Below are 16,642 nucleotides of genomic sequence, written 5' to 3'. Positions count from 1 at the left end.
ATTCAAGGTATTAGCTAGTTAACCTCTGGACTGCTTCTATCGCATTCGTATCTTAAACAAGGACACCAATACTGTACACAGTACTCCAGATGTAGTCTCACCAGTGCCCTGTACACCTGAAGCATTACCTCCCTACTTTCATATTTAATTCTCCTCACAATAAATAGTACTATTCTGTTATCTTTCCTAATTACTCACTATACCTGCTACTAACCCTTTGTGATTCATGCACTAGGATACCCAGATCCCTCTGAATCTCAGAGCTCTGAAATCTCTCACCATTTAGATAATATGCTTTTTTATTTTTCCTGTCAAAATGGGCAACCTCACATTTGCCCACATTATACTCCAACTGCGAGATCTTTGCCCATTTACTTAACTTACTTTCCTACCTACCTGATTTGTGTCATCAGAAAATTTAGCAATCATTCCTTCGGTCCCTTCATCCAAGTCATTTATATAAATAGTAAAAAGTTGAGGTCTCAGCACTGATCCCTGTGGTACACCACTTGTTACATCCTGCCAATGAGAAATAGGCCCATCGTGCCAACTCTGTTTCTTGTTAGCTAGCCAATCTTCTATCCATGCCAATATGTTACTTCCTACGTCATGAGCTTTTATTTTCCTCAATTACCTTTTGCTGTGGCATCATGTCAAATGCCTTCATTTTGATGTGGCATCATAGCATATTCCTTCAGGAAATCTAAGTGCATTACACCCACTGGTTCCCTTTATCCACAGCACGTGACACTTTCAAAGAACTCCAATAAATTGGTTAAACATGATTTCCCTTTCACAAAACCATGTTGACTCTGCCTGATTGCCTTGAATTTTTCTAAGTGACCTGCCATAACATCTATAATAGCTTCCAACATTTTCTCTATTACAGATGTTAAGCTAATTGGCCAAAAGTTTCCTGCTTTCTATCTCCCTCCCTTTTTGAATAAAGGAGTTACATGTGCTATTTTCCAATCTACTGAAACCTTCCTGGAATCTAGGGAATTTTGGAAAATTAAAGCCAAGGCATCAACTACCACACTTGCCACTTCTTTTAAGACCCTAGGATAAAGTCTCTCAGGACCCAGGGATTGGTCAGCCTGCAGCTCCAACAATTTGCTCGATACCACTTCCGTGGTGTTTATAAATTTCCTGAGTTCCTCCCTCCTTTCCATTTCCGAATTTACAGCTATTTCTGGAATGTCACTTCTATCCTCTATAGAGAAAACTGACACAAAATACCTGTTCAATTCATCTAACTTCTTATTCTCCTTTATTAAACCCCCCCAGACTCACTTTCTATAGAACCAACGTTCACTTTAAGATGGAAGCAAAATAATACAGATTTTGGAAATCTGAAAAATAGAGAATGCGGGAAAAACTCAGCAGGTCTTGTAGCATCTGTGGAGAGAGAAACAGTTAACGTTTCGATTCCGAATGGCTCTTCCTCAGAGCTAAAGCGTAGAAATGTGATGGATTTTATACTGTTGAAGAGGGGGTGGAGGAGGTGAAGCAAGATAGAAGATCAGAGAAGGTGGGAGCTAAGGAGAGATTGACAAAGGTGTCATGGACACAAGACAAAAGAAAGTGTTAATGGTATTGGCAAGATGCTGATAATGGCAGAATAGTAGGGTGGGGGGGGAAGAATTTAAAAAATGAATGAATGAATTAAAAATAATGAAAATAAATAAGGATTAAAATTAATATTTAAGTTTTTAAAAAATGGATTAAAAAAAGAGTAGAGATGGAGGGGAGAGCTCATGGTCGGAAGTTGTTGAACTCAAAGTTGAGTCCGGAAGTCTGTAAAGTGCCTAATCGGAAGATGAGGTGCTGTTCCTCCAGTTTGCGCAGGGCTTCAATGGAACATTGCAGCAAGCCAAGGACAGACGTGGGCATGAGAGCAGAATGGTGTGTTGAGATGGCAAGTAACAGGATGGTCTAGGTCATGCTTACAGACTGAGCGAAGGTGTTCCACAAAGCGGTCACCCAGTCTGGGTTTAGTCTCCCCAATGTAGAAAAGACCGCATTAGGTCAGCGAGTACAGTAGACCAAATTGAAGGAGGTGCAAGTGAAGCACTGCTTCATCTAAAAGGAATGTTTGGGCCCTTAGATAGTGAGGAGGGAAGAGATAAAGGGGCAGCTATTGCACCTTCTGTGATTGCATAGGTAGGTGCCATGGGAAGGGTTGGGGGTGATGGAGGAGCGGATCAGGGTGTCACAGAGGGAATGGTTCCTACAGAATGTTGATGGGGTGTGAGGAGATGATGTGTTTGGTGGTGGCATCATGTTGGAGTTGGCGGAAATGGTGGAGAATGATCTTTTGAATGTGAAGGCTGCTGGGGTGAAAAGTGAGGACAAGTGGAACCCTATCATAGTTCTGGGAGGCAAAGGAAGGGAAGGGAAGTGTTGGAGATGGACCATGTGCAGGTGAGAGAGGGGTGGAAATTGGAAGCAAAGTTGATAAATTTTCCCAGGTCCAGATGAGAACATGAAACCGCACCGATACAGTCATCTATCTACTGAAGAAAGAGTTGTGGGTGGGGGCCTGAATAAGACTGGACAAGGAATGCTCCATACCCCACAAAAAGACTGGCATAACTGGGGCCCATGCGGGTACCCATAACCACACCTTTTATTGGGAGGAAGTGAGACAAGTTAAAGGAGAAATTGTTCAGTGAGAGAACAAGTTCACACAGGCGGAGGAGAGTAATGATAGATGGGGATTGTTCGGGCCTTTGTTCAAGGAAGAAGTGGAGAGCCTTCAGACTTGTGGGGGATGGAGATGTAGTGGGATTGGACGTCCATGGTGAAGTGGAGCCGGTTAGGGCCAGGAAACTGGAAATTGTCGATATGACATACAGCATCAGTGGAATCGTGAATGTAGGTGGGAAAAGACTGGACAAGTGGAGAGATAATGGAGTTAAGATAGGAAGAAATGAGTTTTGTGGGGCAGGAACAGGCTGACATGGGTCTACTGGAACAGTCCAGTTTGTGGATTTTGGGAAGGAGTTAGAAGCGGGTTGTGTGGCATTGGGAGACCAAGGTTGGGAGCTGAGGAGGGAAGATTTCCAGAGGAGATGAGGTCGGTGTCAGTCCTGGAAACAATGGCTTGATGTTTGGTGGTGGGGAGATGGTCCAGGGGGAGGAAGGAGAAGTGTCTGAGAGTCGGCGCTCAGCCTTGGCAGATTAGATGTCAGTACGCCTGACAACAACACCACCTTTGTCGGTATGTTTGATAACAAATTCAGAGTTGGACCTGAGAGAGTGGAGTGCAGCAAGTTCAGAAGGAGACAGGTTGGAGTGGGTGAGAGAAGCAGAGAAATTAAGATGGTCATGTCATGCTGACAGCTCTCAATAAAAAGATCAAGAGCAGGCAAGAGGGAGAATACTGGAGGCAGGTGAAAGGATCTGTTGAATGGGAGGAGGATCTTGCCCAAAAGTGAGCACGGAGACGAAGGTGACAGAAGATATGTTCAGCATCGTGCCAAGCCTGAAATTCATTGAGGTGAGAGCATAAGGGGATGAAACTGATTCCTTTGCTAAGTACAGAGCATTCAGCATCAGAGAGGGGAAGGTCAGAGGGTATGGTGAATATGTGACAAGGGCTGGGATTAGAAGGAGCAACGGGGTCAGAGGGACGCGAAGGGGTGGAGGGTCCTGGATGGGCATGGTTTCAATAAGTTGTTGGAGCTTGTGCTCCCTCCCTCCTCCTAGTCTTGGACCCACTCTCCTCTCCCTTGAACTGACTGTAAAATTCAACCATATTATGATCGCTGATACCTAGGGATGCCTTCGCTATGAGGTTATGAATTAATCCTATTTTGTTGCACAAGACCAGATCTAGTATTGTATATTAGCTCACTTTGTTAACTTATTTCTTATTTAAATATCTATAGAAACTCTTACTATCTGTCTTTATATTTATAGCTAGCTTTCTCTCGTACTCTAATTTTTCCCTCCCTATTAATCTTTTAATCATTCTTTGCTGTTCTTTCTTTTCTGTCCAATCATTTGACCTGCCATCAGCAGTTATATGCTTTTCTTTAAGTTTGATACTTTTCCTTAACTTTTTAATTAACCATGGATGTTGGGTCCTCCCCTTGGATTTTTTTTCCTCATTGGAATGTACCTATTCTATGTATTTTGAAGTATCCCTCTAAATGTCTGTCACGGCATCTCTATTGACCTATCCCTTAACCTCATTTGCCAGTTCACTTTAGCTAGCTCTGCTTTCATGCCCTCATAATTGCCCTTATTCAATTTTAAAATACTAGTCTTGGACCCAGTCTTCTCTCCTTCAAACTGAAAGTAAAATTCAGTCATATTATGATTGCTGTTACTTAGGGGTGCTTTCATGATGAGGTTTCAATTAATCCTATCTTGCTGCACAATACTAGATCCAGTATACTCTCTGGTTGGCTCCAGAACGTGGTGTTCTAAGAAACGATCCCGAAAATATTCTCTGAGCTCCTTATCTATGCTACCTTTGCCAGTCTGTTTTTTCCAGTCTATATGTAGATTAAAGTGCCCCATGATTATTGCTGTGTCTTTCTGACAAGTTCCAATTATTTCTTTCTTTATGCTCTGCCCTATCATGTAGTTAGAATTTAGGGGGCCTGTATACCACTCCCACAAGTGACTTCTTGCCTCTATCATTCCTCACCTCAACCCAAACTGCTTCTACATCCTGGTTCCTGAACTTAAGTCATCCCTCTCTATTGTGCTAATACCATAATTAATTAACAGAGCCACCTCTTTGCCTTTTCCTAGCTTCCTGTCCTCCCTAAACATCACGTACACTTCAATATTCAGGTTCCAGTCTATGCCATCCTGCAGCCATGTCCCTGTAATGACTATCAGATCGTACTTATTTATTTCAATTTGTGCTATCAATTCATCTGTTTTGTTTTGAATACTGCGTGCATTCAAATCCAGAACCTTTCTGTTTATCCTTGTATTATTTTTGTAATGTCTAGCCTCACCTGCTGATTTACCCCTTAGATTTGTGTTCTCTGTCCCTTCTCGTCATGTGTTGTTTATCATTTCCCATGTTAGTACCTTCTAGTAACCTTCTCCAGCCCTACCACCCTTCAAGATATATGCACTGCTCCAATTCTGGCCTCTTTTGTTCTTTGGCTTTTAATCGCTTGGTGGTTGTGCCATCAGCTGCCGAATTCCCTCCCTAACCCTTTGTCTCTCTTTTGTTCTTTTAAGAGGCTCCTTAATTCTTACCTCTTTTACCAAGCTTTAGGTCGTCGTGTTTTTGTTACTATTTTTGTGAGATGTGATCATTGCTGGCAAGGCTACCATTTATTGCCCATCCCTAAATGCCCCTGAATGGAGTGGCTTGTTAGGCCATTTCAGAGGGCAGTTAAAAGTGAACCACATTGCTGTGGATCTGGAGTCGCATGTAGGCCAGATCAGGTAAGGATGGCAGATTTCCTTCCCTAAAGGACATCAGTGAACCAGATGGGTTTTTATGATAAGCTCTAAAGTGCTTTCAGGAGCTCATTGAGGGAGAAAATTATAATTCTTGAGTTTAATAAAGTTTTTGTTTCTTGTATATTATATTTAACCTGTATAATTATCCACTTATTGCTCTTTCCCTTGTTCCTGCTACCTGCCCACCATGTGATCCCATTAGATTTTATCTTTCGTTAGTTGATTGCCTTATTTGCTTTTGTAGTTCAGGTTGTACATTGCAATGACACAATGGCCTGCCCTGATGGCAATACATGCTGCAAGCTCGCCTCTGGAGATTTTGGATGCTGTCCTATAGCAAAAGTAAGAAATGATTATTTGTATACTTGAAATGATTGGCATGTTTCATATTTTCAGTCTTTCTGTAGAGGACTATAACAGCACTCCTGCAACAATTCAAAGTGGCATTCAAATGCCCTGCATTATCCTGACACTGAGTTTAAGTAATGAATACCATATATACTCAAGTAATGGTCGACTTCATGTAAAAGTTGACCCTGACTCTTGGCCAAAAAATCCTTAACATTTCATATACTGTACTGACTTTCCTAGGACACTCCACTCCAACTCAGCTCACTGTCCCACTCTGCATTCAGAGTAACACAGCTGAGATCAGGATTTAAAGCAGGAGTTTTTTGATCTTTCTGCATCAGTGCTAGATCACGGAATGCAATTTGTCCACTGAGATATCTTAGTGAACTTCAGGGAAAGTTTAATTTCTCTTTGAAATGCTGGAGGTAAGGTTGGAACAAACTGCAGTGCCAGTGTGTACATTGTGTGTGTGTGAGTGAGAGCCAAGAGTGTAATAAACTTCCTCAAAAATGGGAATAAGCTTACTGAGCTGCCACGAACAGCCCTATGGCCCCATAGCAAAAGAAAGGGGATTGTTATTAAAAACATACCTTTTAGGCCCTTTATTTCTCCAGTCCACTTCCCTGTGAGCCGTGAGCATCTGAAACTGAGAGACTAAATACCCAGCAGAGTTCTCTGCTGGCTGTGAAAGCTGCGAGAGTGTCAGCAGTTGAAAGTAAGCAGCTCAAAAACATTACCTGTGAAAAGTCGACCCCTTAACTTTTTGCCTAAAAAAAAAGTCTCAAAATTTGACTTTTACATGGGTACCAGACTGAAAAGATCCTAGGCTTATTTGTTGGTCTGCATGAGTTAACAGTTCTCTGTTAGGAAGAATGGTAGAATGCTATCATTGGCTTCAGTTGCTCAGATAAGAGAAGAGAGAGTGAACCATACTGGTAGTAACTGCGTAGAGCTGTAGTTGAGGTCAAGATTGAGCTTGGCTCTGAATACCCTCTAATGCTATCAAGACCTTTTTAGGAAAATATTTTTGGAGAGTTTGTTTGAATTTATTTCTTCATTGGATATAGGCCTCATGGCAAGGCCAGCATTTATTGCTCATCCCCAATTCTTCTTCAAAGGTTTATTTAAAAATAAAATCAACCAAGGGTTGATTTGAGGTAAATTTTAGACAAATTTTCCCAAGTAAAATACAATAATACAGAAAATAATAAGAGCAGTGTAAAATAACATTGATCATTAGATTAGGGCCTTTGTTATCAGGATTCAAAGTTTAATTGTCATTAGAGTTTATTCATTGTGCGGATCAGATATGGCATTGGACTATTGTAAAATCTTCTTGTTTCACATCCTAATTCAGTTAATTGTTTTGAGCCCTGTAGTTGGTACCCACTGAGATCTGTTTGTGGGTAGCAAGTAGTGAAGCTTGAAGTTTGGCACCAGTCTCACGAAAGAACGGCAGTGTTGATCACATCTGTTCTCAAGTGACTCCTGACCACAATTGTGTAAACTATCTGAATAACTATGGTAATCAAGGCCAGAAATGACTCTGAAGCCCTTTTCTCAACAAGTGCAATGGCTTTGCTTTGCTGCTTTGTGATGCTCTCAGCAAACAGGTGCCCTGTATTCCAATGTGGGACAAACAAAAGATGGAAAAATGGCTACAGTTTATCGCTTGAGAGGAAATGATATTTCCGTTTCCGATGGCATCACCATTGACCGTACACAGGCAATGGTGGGGAAATTCAGCAGTGTTAATGCCATTGAATGCTATGGGGTGGTGGTTATACGTCATCTTGTTGGAGATGGTTATAGTGGTTGTAGCCTGGCATTTGTGTGGTGTGAATGCTACTTGCCACTTTTCAGTTCATGTAACTTCTGTTGTTCTTACTAAAATCTAACACCTTACACTTATAATGTTGAAGTTAATTTGCCAGTTTTACACCCATTCTGCAAGTTTATCAATACCTTCCTGTATTTTATTGCAGTCCTTCCCTATTAACTATACTCACTCCAACCCCCTGCCCCACATATTTTGAAATTATAATTCCAATTCCCAAATCTAAATTGTTTATGTAGATGCTGAATAACAATGGTTCCAGCATCGATTCTTGTGAAATACCACCACCCATCATTTGCCAAGCTGAATAAATGCCTTCTAAGTCCTACACTCTGCTGTTTTGTAGCTAGCTTGGTCTCCATTCTGCTCCTTGTCCCTGACTTGGCAAATTTTGCTCTTAGTCATGAGTCTACCATGGAGACTTAGTGAACTTAATTCTACTGTTTTATATAATTTAAAACTAACAAGTAGAATAATCAGTATATTGAGTACACTTTGTCATCGAAAATTTTAAGTGAGGTCTTGATATTTTATCTGCTTTCAAATGCTGAAGGAAAATTTTATAATGAATTGAGATAGTCCAGAAACTAATGACAATTTCCAACACAGTTCAGTCTTGGTCTGCTAGACCTGATAACAAAACTTTTTCTTGGGCTTCAGGAGAGGTTAAGCACTGGAAGAATTGTTAGGTTTGAACTCAGCCATAGGAGTGATTTAAAATATGGATGCTAACGGAATCAAGATTAGAAGGTTTAAAAAGACACTTATAACCCTAAAAGTATTTTACAGGGTAATATTTGGGGTTATGATTGCTTTATTGCTTATTATTCTTTTTTCCCATCAGGCTGTTTGCTGCGCCGACCACGAACATTGTTGCCCAAATGGCTACAAATGCAATTCTGAAGGGTGCTACCAGGACATCTCCATCCCCTGGCTCACCAAGACTCCAGCTATTATGCAAGGCACGGTGATGGATGTCAAGTGTAATGACACGATGAGCTGTCCTGACGGATCCACTTGCTGCAAGCAAGTCTCAGGGGATTGGGGGTGCTGCCCCATTCCACAGGTTGGTTTTCAAAACAAAAAATGTCTTAACCTGAACCCAACTAGGTGAACGCTGGAAACTGCATCTATGATCATACAAAGAACCTTTGTTATAAGTAGATTATCAAAGCAGTAAAGGAAGTTCCATTGTTACAAACAATGATGTCAGCACATTACTCTGGTTCCTAGCTGGAAAAGAGTTAATGTGTAAACTGGAGGGGGAGTGGAGCATGGAACATAAATTTAGAAACAGGAAACATTGCTGAACCGAGCAAGCTTTTTGACTGAAAGTTGAATTTCAGAAATAAAAATTGAGATGTTGAGAATAGTGGATTAAAAATATCAATTTTTTCCCCTTTGTTCCAAGAATTTAATATTATTTAATTACAACATTGATTGCATTTCATGTCCAGTCTCTTTCCAATTTTAAGTGGTTCTTCATGTATCACATGTATTGAATGTTTTGGCTAGGCTACTCGCTTTTTGGGCAGGTTGTGTAAGGGGAAAAGGGTGAGAGCCTTCAGTTGGGAATTTGATCTGTAGGTGGGTGTTATGAGTTGGCTTAGTTATTAACTGTTGAGCACGTGCACACACCCAGTCTGCAGGTTTCAAGGGCGTGCATTGATTTGAGGGATTAACATGGACGTGCTTGCAGACATTGATTTGTCTCTTAGAAAACACATCTTGATTTAATGCTTTTATTTTTGCACCAATAGGCAGTTTGCTGTGCAGATCACATACACTGTTGTCCCAATGGCTATACATGTGATGTTCAGCAAGGACTCTGTGAGAAGCAGGGTTCTTCCATTCCCATGATCCTAAAGCTCACAGCCAGTGTGGAAAGAAATGAAGGCAGGATGTGTGATGATGCTACAACGTGCTCATCAGGGACCACTTGCTGCAGAAATAATTCTGGAGGCTGGAGCTGTTGTCCTTTTGCTCAGGTTAGTAGGACATTTCTGGTAATTTCCTTTTCTGTGCTGGTTCATTTGATGGGACATCAAATAGCCCTTTTCCTTTCAACAACAAGTCATGCCTGTTCTTTTAGTCTAGCAGTTGTGTATGAATGAGAAATTTTCAAATGCTACAATAGGTACACAAATATAAATTCCTAGTTTAGGTTTGGAAGATGGACTCTAGAATAATACTAGTAATTTTACACAGTCTCCTTTTCCAAAGAGGCTGCTTGGTCTTTCTGTTCAAGACACATGTCAGCATTTTCTTCAAATAAGCATCAGGAAGATCAAAGTTGTACTTAAAAATCCTTACCATAACTTATACCTTGCCACTGAACATTATTCCCCACTCACTTTGGCTGAAGCATGACACTTTGTTGACATGACACATATTCGATCAGTCATCAAGATTGCTTACTTCTGCCTCTGTAACATTGACTGCCTCTGACCCTCCGTCACTCCCACTGCAATTGAAACCATTATCGCTGATCTTGTCACCTCTGTTTGATTTCTCAGTTAACCACAGCTTGTTTTTATATAGCACCTTTAATATGATAAAATATCTCAAGGTGCTTCACAGGAGTGCTATGAAACAAAATTTGACATCAAATTTGATATGGAAGGAATTAAATAAATTAGCATTGAAAAGGAGGAGGTTCTAAGTGGTCTAGCAAGCTTAAAGGTAGATAAATCTCCGGGCCTGAGGGACAGAATTAACCTACACTTGGAGAGGCAGGGATTCATCAAGGACAGTCAGCACAGTTTTGTTACGGGGAGGTCATGTCTGACCAATTTGATTGAATTTTTCGAAGTGACTAGGTGTGTAGATGAGGGCAATGCATTTGATGTAGTCTATTTGGACTTCAGCAAGGCTTTTGATAAGGTCCCGCTTGGGAGACTGATAATGAAGGTAAGAGCCTATGGGATCCAAAGCAATTTGGCAAATTGGATCTGGAATTGGCTGAATGGCAGGAAGCAGAGGGTGATGGTCGAGGGGTGTTTTTGTGACTGGATGTCTGTGTCCAGTGGGGTTCCACAGGAATCAGTGTTGGGTCCCTTGCTGTTTGTGGTATATATAAATGATTCAGGCTTGAATGTAGGAGGGTTGATCAGTAAGTTTGCAGATGACACGAAAATTGGTGGGGTGGTAAATAGTCAGGAGGATATAGACAGGCTGGTCAAATGGGCTGATCAGTGGCAAGTGGAATTTAATCTGGATAAGTGTGAGGCGATGCACTTGGGCAGGACAAACAAGGCACGGGAATACACGATGAATTGTAGGACCCTGGGATCAGAGGGACCTTGGTGTGCATATCCACCAGTCCCTTAAGGTAGTGGGACAGGTAGATAAGAAGACATATAGGATACTTGCCTTTATTAGCTGAAGCATAGAATATAAGAGCAGGGAAGTTATGCTGAAACTGTATAAAACGCTGGTTAGGCCACACCTAGAGTATTGCATGCAGTGCTGGAATCCACATGATAGGAAGGATGTGATTGCACAAGAGAGAGTGCAGAGGAGATTTACCAGGATGTTGCCAGGGCTGGAGAGTTTTAGTTATGAGGAGAGATTGGATAGACTGGGGTTATTTTCCTTGGAGCAGAGGAGATTGTGGGGGGACATGATTGGGGTGTATGAAATTATGAGGGGGGACATGATTGAGGTGTATGAAATTATGAGGGGCATAGATAGGATAGACAGGAAGGAACATTTCCCTTTTGTGGAGGGATCAATAACCAGTGGGCATAGATTTAAGGTAAGGGGCAGGAGGTTTAGAGGGGATGTGAGGAAGAATTTTTTCACCCAGAGGGTGGTGGGAATCTGGAACTCACTGCCTGAAAGGGTGGTAGAGGCAGAAATCCTCATAACGTTTAAGAAGTATTGGATGTGCACTGGCGATGCATGGCATACAAGGCTATGAGCCTAGTGCTGGAAATGGGATTAGAATAGTTAGGTACTTGTTTCACCAGTGCAGACTCAATGAGCCAAAGGGCCTTTTTCTGTGCTGTAGACCCCCATGAGGCTGAGAAGTGGACAAATCTCCAGGTCCGGATGAGTTGTGTCCCAGACTGCTGAGGGAGGCAAGTGAGGAGATCGCAGGGGCTCAGACCCAAATTTTTAATTCCTCTCTGGCCACAGGGGAGGTGCCAGAGGACTGGAGAACAGCCAATGTGATTCTGCTATTTAAGAAGGGTTGTAGAGACAAGCCAGAGAACTACAGGCCATTGAGTTTCACGTCAGTGGTAGGGAAATTATTGGAGAAAATTCTGAAGGAGAGAATCTATCTCCACTTGGAGAGACAAGGTTTGATCAAGGGATAGTCAGCATGGCTTTGTCAGAGGGAGGTCATGCCTAACAAACTGGATTAAATTTTTTGAGGAGGTGACCAGGTGTGTAGATGAGGGTAGTGCAGCTGATGCAGTTTATATGGATTTCAGCAAAGCCTTTGACAAGGTCCCACATGGGAGACTTGTAAAGAAGGCAAATGCACATGAGATACAGGGTAATTTGATAAGGTGGATTCAAAATTGGCTTAGTTGTAGGAGACAGAGGGTGATGACAAGGATGCTTTAATGACTGGAAGCCAGTGTCCAGTGGCATACCACAGGGATCTGTTCAGGTCCCCCTATTATTTGTCATCTCTATAAACGACATAGATGACTGTGGAGGGTAGGATTAGTAAGTTTGCGGATGACACAAATATTGGCCGGTAGGTTAACAGTGAGGTTGAGCGTCTTGGGCTACAGGAAGATATAGACGGGATGTTCAAATGAGCAGATAAGTGGCAGATGGAATTTAACCCTGAAAAGTGTGAGGTGATACACTTTGGAAGGAGTAATTTGCCAAGGAAATATTCAGTGAATGGCATAACACTAGGAAGTTCTGAGGAACAAAGGGACCTTGGTGTGTGTGTCCATAGATCTCTGAAGGCAGAGGGTCATGTTAGTGGGGTGGTGAAAAAGGTATATGGGACACTTGCCTTTATCAATCGAGGTGTCGATTACAAAAGTAGGGAGGTCATGTTGGAGTTGTATAGAACCTTGGTGAGGCCACAGCTGGAGTACTGTGTGCAGTTCTGGTCACCACATTACAAGAAAGATGTGATTGCACTGGAGGGGGTGCAGAGGAGATTCACCAGGATGTTGCCTGGGATGAAACATTTAAGTTATGAAGAGAGGTTGGATAGACTTGGGTTGTTTTTGTTGGAGCAGGGAAGACTGAGGGGCGACTTGATCGAGGTGTACAAGATTATGAGGGGCATGGACAGGGTGGATAGGGAGCAGCTGTTCCCCTTAGTTGAAGGGTCAGTCACAAGGGGACATAAGTTCAAGGTGAGGGGCAGGAGGTTTAAGGGGGATGTGAGGAAAAATTTTTTTACCCAGGGGGTGGTGACGGTCTGGAATGCGCTGCCTAGGAGGGTGGTGGAGGCGGGTCACTTCACATCCTTTAAAAAGTACCTGGATGAGCATTTGGCATGTCATAACATTCAAGGCTATGGACCAAGTGCTGGTAAATGGGATTAGGTAGGTATGTCAGGTGTTTCTCATGTGTTGGTGCAGTCTCAATGGGCTGAATCACTCTGTGATTCTGTGACCCTGAGTCTGAGATATTGGGAGAGATGACCAAAAGCTTGATCAAAAAGATAGGTTTTAGGGAGCATCACAAAGGAAAAGAGAGGGGGTGGAGAGGTTTTTCAGGAGGGAATTCCTGCATGTAGGGCCTTGGAGCTGAAGTCCTGAACACCAATGGCTAAGCATTTAAAATTGTTGATGCTCCCAAGGGGTCAGGATTAGAGAAGTGCGGATATCCTGAAAGAGTGTGGGCCTGCATGGCATTTCAGAGATAAGGAGGCATTTGAAAATGAGAATTTTAGAATTGAGTCACTGTTTAATCAGGAGTCATTGTGGCCCAGCAATCGCAGAGTTGATGAGTGAATGGGTATTATTTCAAGTAAGGGTATCTGCAGAAGAGTTTTGGATGATCTCAAGTTGGTGCAGGGTAGAATGTGGGAGGCCAGCCAAGAATGCATTGAAATGTCAAGTCTATAGGTAATGAAGGCATGGATGAAAGTTTCAGCAACAAATGAGCTGAGGCGGGACAGAGTTCAAGTGACTTTATAGAGATGGAAATATGCGGTCTTAGTGATGGCGCAGATGTGTGGTTGGAAACTCATCTCGGGGCCAAATATGATATCATGGTTTCAAATTTCTAGTTTAACCTCAGACAGTTGCCAGGGAGAGGGATAGAGTCAGTGGTTAGGGAATGGCTTTTGTAGCAGGGACCAAAGCCCATTAAATATTAGAAAGCCATGGCTTTGGTCTTACCAGTATTTAATTGGAGCAAATTTCTGCTCATCCAGTACTGGATGTCAGATAAGTAGTCTGCTAATTTAGAGAGAATGCAAATGTCGAGAGGGGTGGTAGTGATGTATAGTGGGGAATCATCAATATACATGTGAAAACTGATGCTGTGTTTTCAGATCATGTCAGAAAGAGGCAACATGTAAACGAGCAATAGGTGGGAGCCAAGGATAGATCCTTGGGGGGACACCAAAGATAATAATGCAGGAGCGAGTTGAAAATCCATTGCATGTGATTCTCAGGCTACAATTAGTTGAATAAGATTTTAGTTGGCAAGTGCAATCCCACCCACCTGGATAACGGTGGAGAGGTATTGGAGAAGGATGGTGCAGTCAACTATGTAAGTCGCTCTGGATAGATGGAAAAGAACGAGAATGGATGATTTACCTTTGTCACAGTTACATGGAATGTCATTTGTGACGTTGTTGAGAAGCTATTTTGGTACTGTGGCCGATTGGAAGAATTTAAAAGTGGAGTTTGGGGAAAATGGGCACTGATTTGGGAGGCAAACCTTTTCAAGGATTGTGGAGAGGAAGAGGAGTTTAGAGATGGGGTACAAGTTTGCCAGGATAGTCAGGTCATTGTTGCATTTTTTTTGAGGAGTAGGGGGATGATAATTACAGATTTGAAGGAGAGAGAGCTGTTAACTTAGCTAACTTGGAAACTAGGAAGGGAAGTTGGGTGTTTGGTTTAATGGAAAATAGAGCCGAGGGAGCAAGAGGTCAGTCTCATGGATAAGATGAGCTTGGAGAGGGAATGAGGGGAGATGAGAGAAACTAGAGAATAATGTGAGTTTAGGGCTAGTGCAAGCTGGGAACTTTAGAGGACGTTTGGCCTGATGGGCTAGGGGAAGGGAGGGAAGGGGCAGAGGCAGCTGACTGGGTGATCTCAATCTTGGGGACAAAGATGCCCATGAACCCCTTGCACTTCTTCTTGAATGTCAGGGTGGAAGAGACAGGAGAAGGGCTATAGACAGTTTGCAGTAGACAGTGGTGGAATTTACCCTTCAGTGTGCTAAGTGCAGTGGCGGACATGAAAATCGGCATTTTACCGGCTGGCTGTATTGGTGGGTTTTTGTGCCATATCATCTGCTTCTAGCCTCAATAAATATGCACACATGGGAAACATGCCAGATCACTGGCGGGCAGCCTCGGATGTGCCCACTTCGCCTTGAGCTCACTTCAGCGCCATATTTAAAGTGTAGGCACGTACAGGGTTCTCACTATTTTTAGCCCAGGACTGCTTCACTGAAGACATGGCCCTGAAAGCCAAGAGGACGGCAGACCCCAAATTCAGTGACTTCTCACTGGAACACCTTTTGGATGTAGTCTAGGCTCGTTGCGATGTCCTCTACCCCTGGTCTGGCCACAGGAGGTCCAGCAAGCTCACTAATCTGGCTTGGGAGGCAGTGGTGGTCAGTGCCAACGTTGCACAGAAGAGGTCAGGCACCCAGTGCAAAAAGAGGATGAATGATCTCAGCCTTGCCGCCAGGGTAAGTCAACCATCTCATCGCTCTCAACTCTCTCATTCTCAAGTCCATCATGCATTCACTGACATCTCACTCATTGCCAGCTCAAGGGACATCACCACTCATTCTTTATGATTCACATGGTAGGGACCAAGCTTGAGGATAGGGGCAGGATAGCTAGGGATCGTCCCAGAGCAGATGCTTATCAAACTTGACTTTTGGATGAAGGTTAGGTAGGACCTGTGAATCAAATTTTGTAGTTTTAGAGAAATTTTCTAGGAAAATTACTTCAAACGTCCTGAATATTGTGAAAAGTGAACGATTTGATGTCCCATGTGATGACCAAAAAATAAGCATGTAAAGTGAGTGCTCCCTACTGCAGAACTGCATCAGAAGGATGGGCCTGCTGCCCCCTTCCACAGATTAGTTGGTATTGTTTTATCATTCACTGTTCCTTTGTCGTGCTATAGGAGGGAATATTTACCTATGCGTTTCTTTCAATCATCCTAGTGCTATAGTGGCTAACTTATTGATCTTTTTAAGTATGTACACATTTTGTCTTTTAATATTCATTTATGGCATGTGGGAACCAGTATTTATTGCCCATCCCTAATTTCCCTTGAGAGGGTGGTGGTGTGCTGTCGCCTTGAATCGCTGCAGTCCATCTGGTGTAGGTAAACCCACAATGCTGATCGGAAGGGAGTTCTAAGATTTTGACCCAGCGACAGTGAAGGAACGGCAATATATTTCCAAGTCAGGATGGAGTGTGACTTGGAGGGGTCTTACATGTGGCGGTGCTCCCATGCATCTTCTGCCCTTGTCCTTCTAGGTGGTAGTGGTTGCGGGTTTGGAAGGTGTTGTCAAAGGAACCTTGGTGAGTTTCTGCAGTGCTGTTTTAGGTGGTATACTCCTTTGCATCAATGGGTGGAGGGAATGAATGTTTAAGGTGGTGGATGGGGTGCCGATCAAACTTGCTGCGTTGGACTGAATGGTTTCAAGCTTCTTGAGTGTTGGACCTGCACTCAGCCAGGCAATCTGCATCGGTTCTCTTTCATAATAGTATACGGATTTATAAACCCTTAAGTGGGAGATTATAAAAGCAAACCAGGAATGCTGTGCAGTGAGCACAGTATTTGGATGAAGGGGGATAATTGTAGCTACTCATACAAAGCATTCAGTTCCTCT

General features: G+C 42.7%; 1 protein-coding gene across 6 annotated transcripts in view; it reads left to right on the top strand.

Moving 5' to 3' along the window:
- Window positions 1–16,642, top strand: part of grnb (granulin b) — an 87,393-nt gene that overhangs the window by 58,504 nt on the left and 12,247 nt on the right. For all 6 annotated transcript variants that reach the window (XM_041173409.1, XM_041173406.1, XM_041173408.1 and 3 more), the window contains exons 9-11: window positions 5,684–5,781; window positions 8,472–8,693; window positions 9,388–9,615. In XM_041173409.1, coding sequence (XP_041029343.1) covers window positions 5,684–5,781; window positions 8,472–8,693; window positions 9,388–9,615 — 548 coding nt within the window. The remainder of the gene's footprint in view (window positions 1–5,683; window positions 5,782–8,471; window positions 8,694–9,387; window positions 9,616–16,642) is intronic.

The sequence above is a fragment of the Carcharodon carcharias genome, chromosome 23 (genome assembly GCF_017639515.1).
Source record: "Carcharodon carcharias isolate sCarCar2 chromosome 23, sCarCar2.pri, whole genome shotgun sequence".
NCBI classification, from domain to species: Eukaryota; Metazoa; Chordata; class Chondrichthyes; order Lamniformes; family Lamnidae; genus Carcharodon; species Carcharodon carcharias.
Note: the sequence above shows the minus strand (reverse complement) of the source record. Positions and strands in the feature narration are given on the sequence as shown.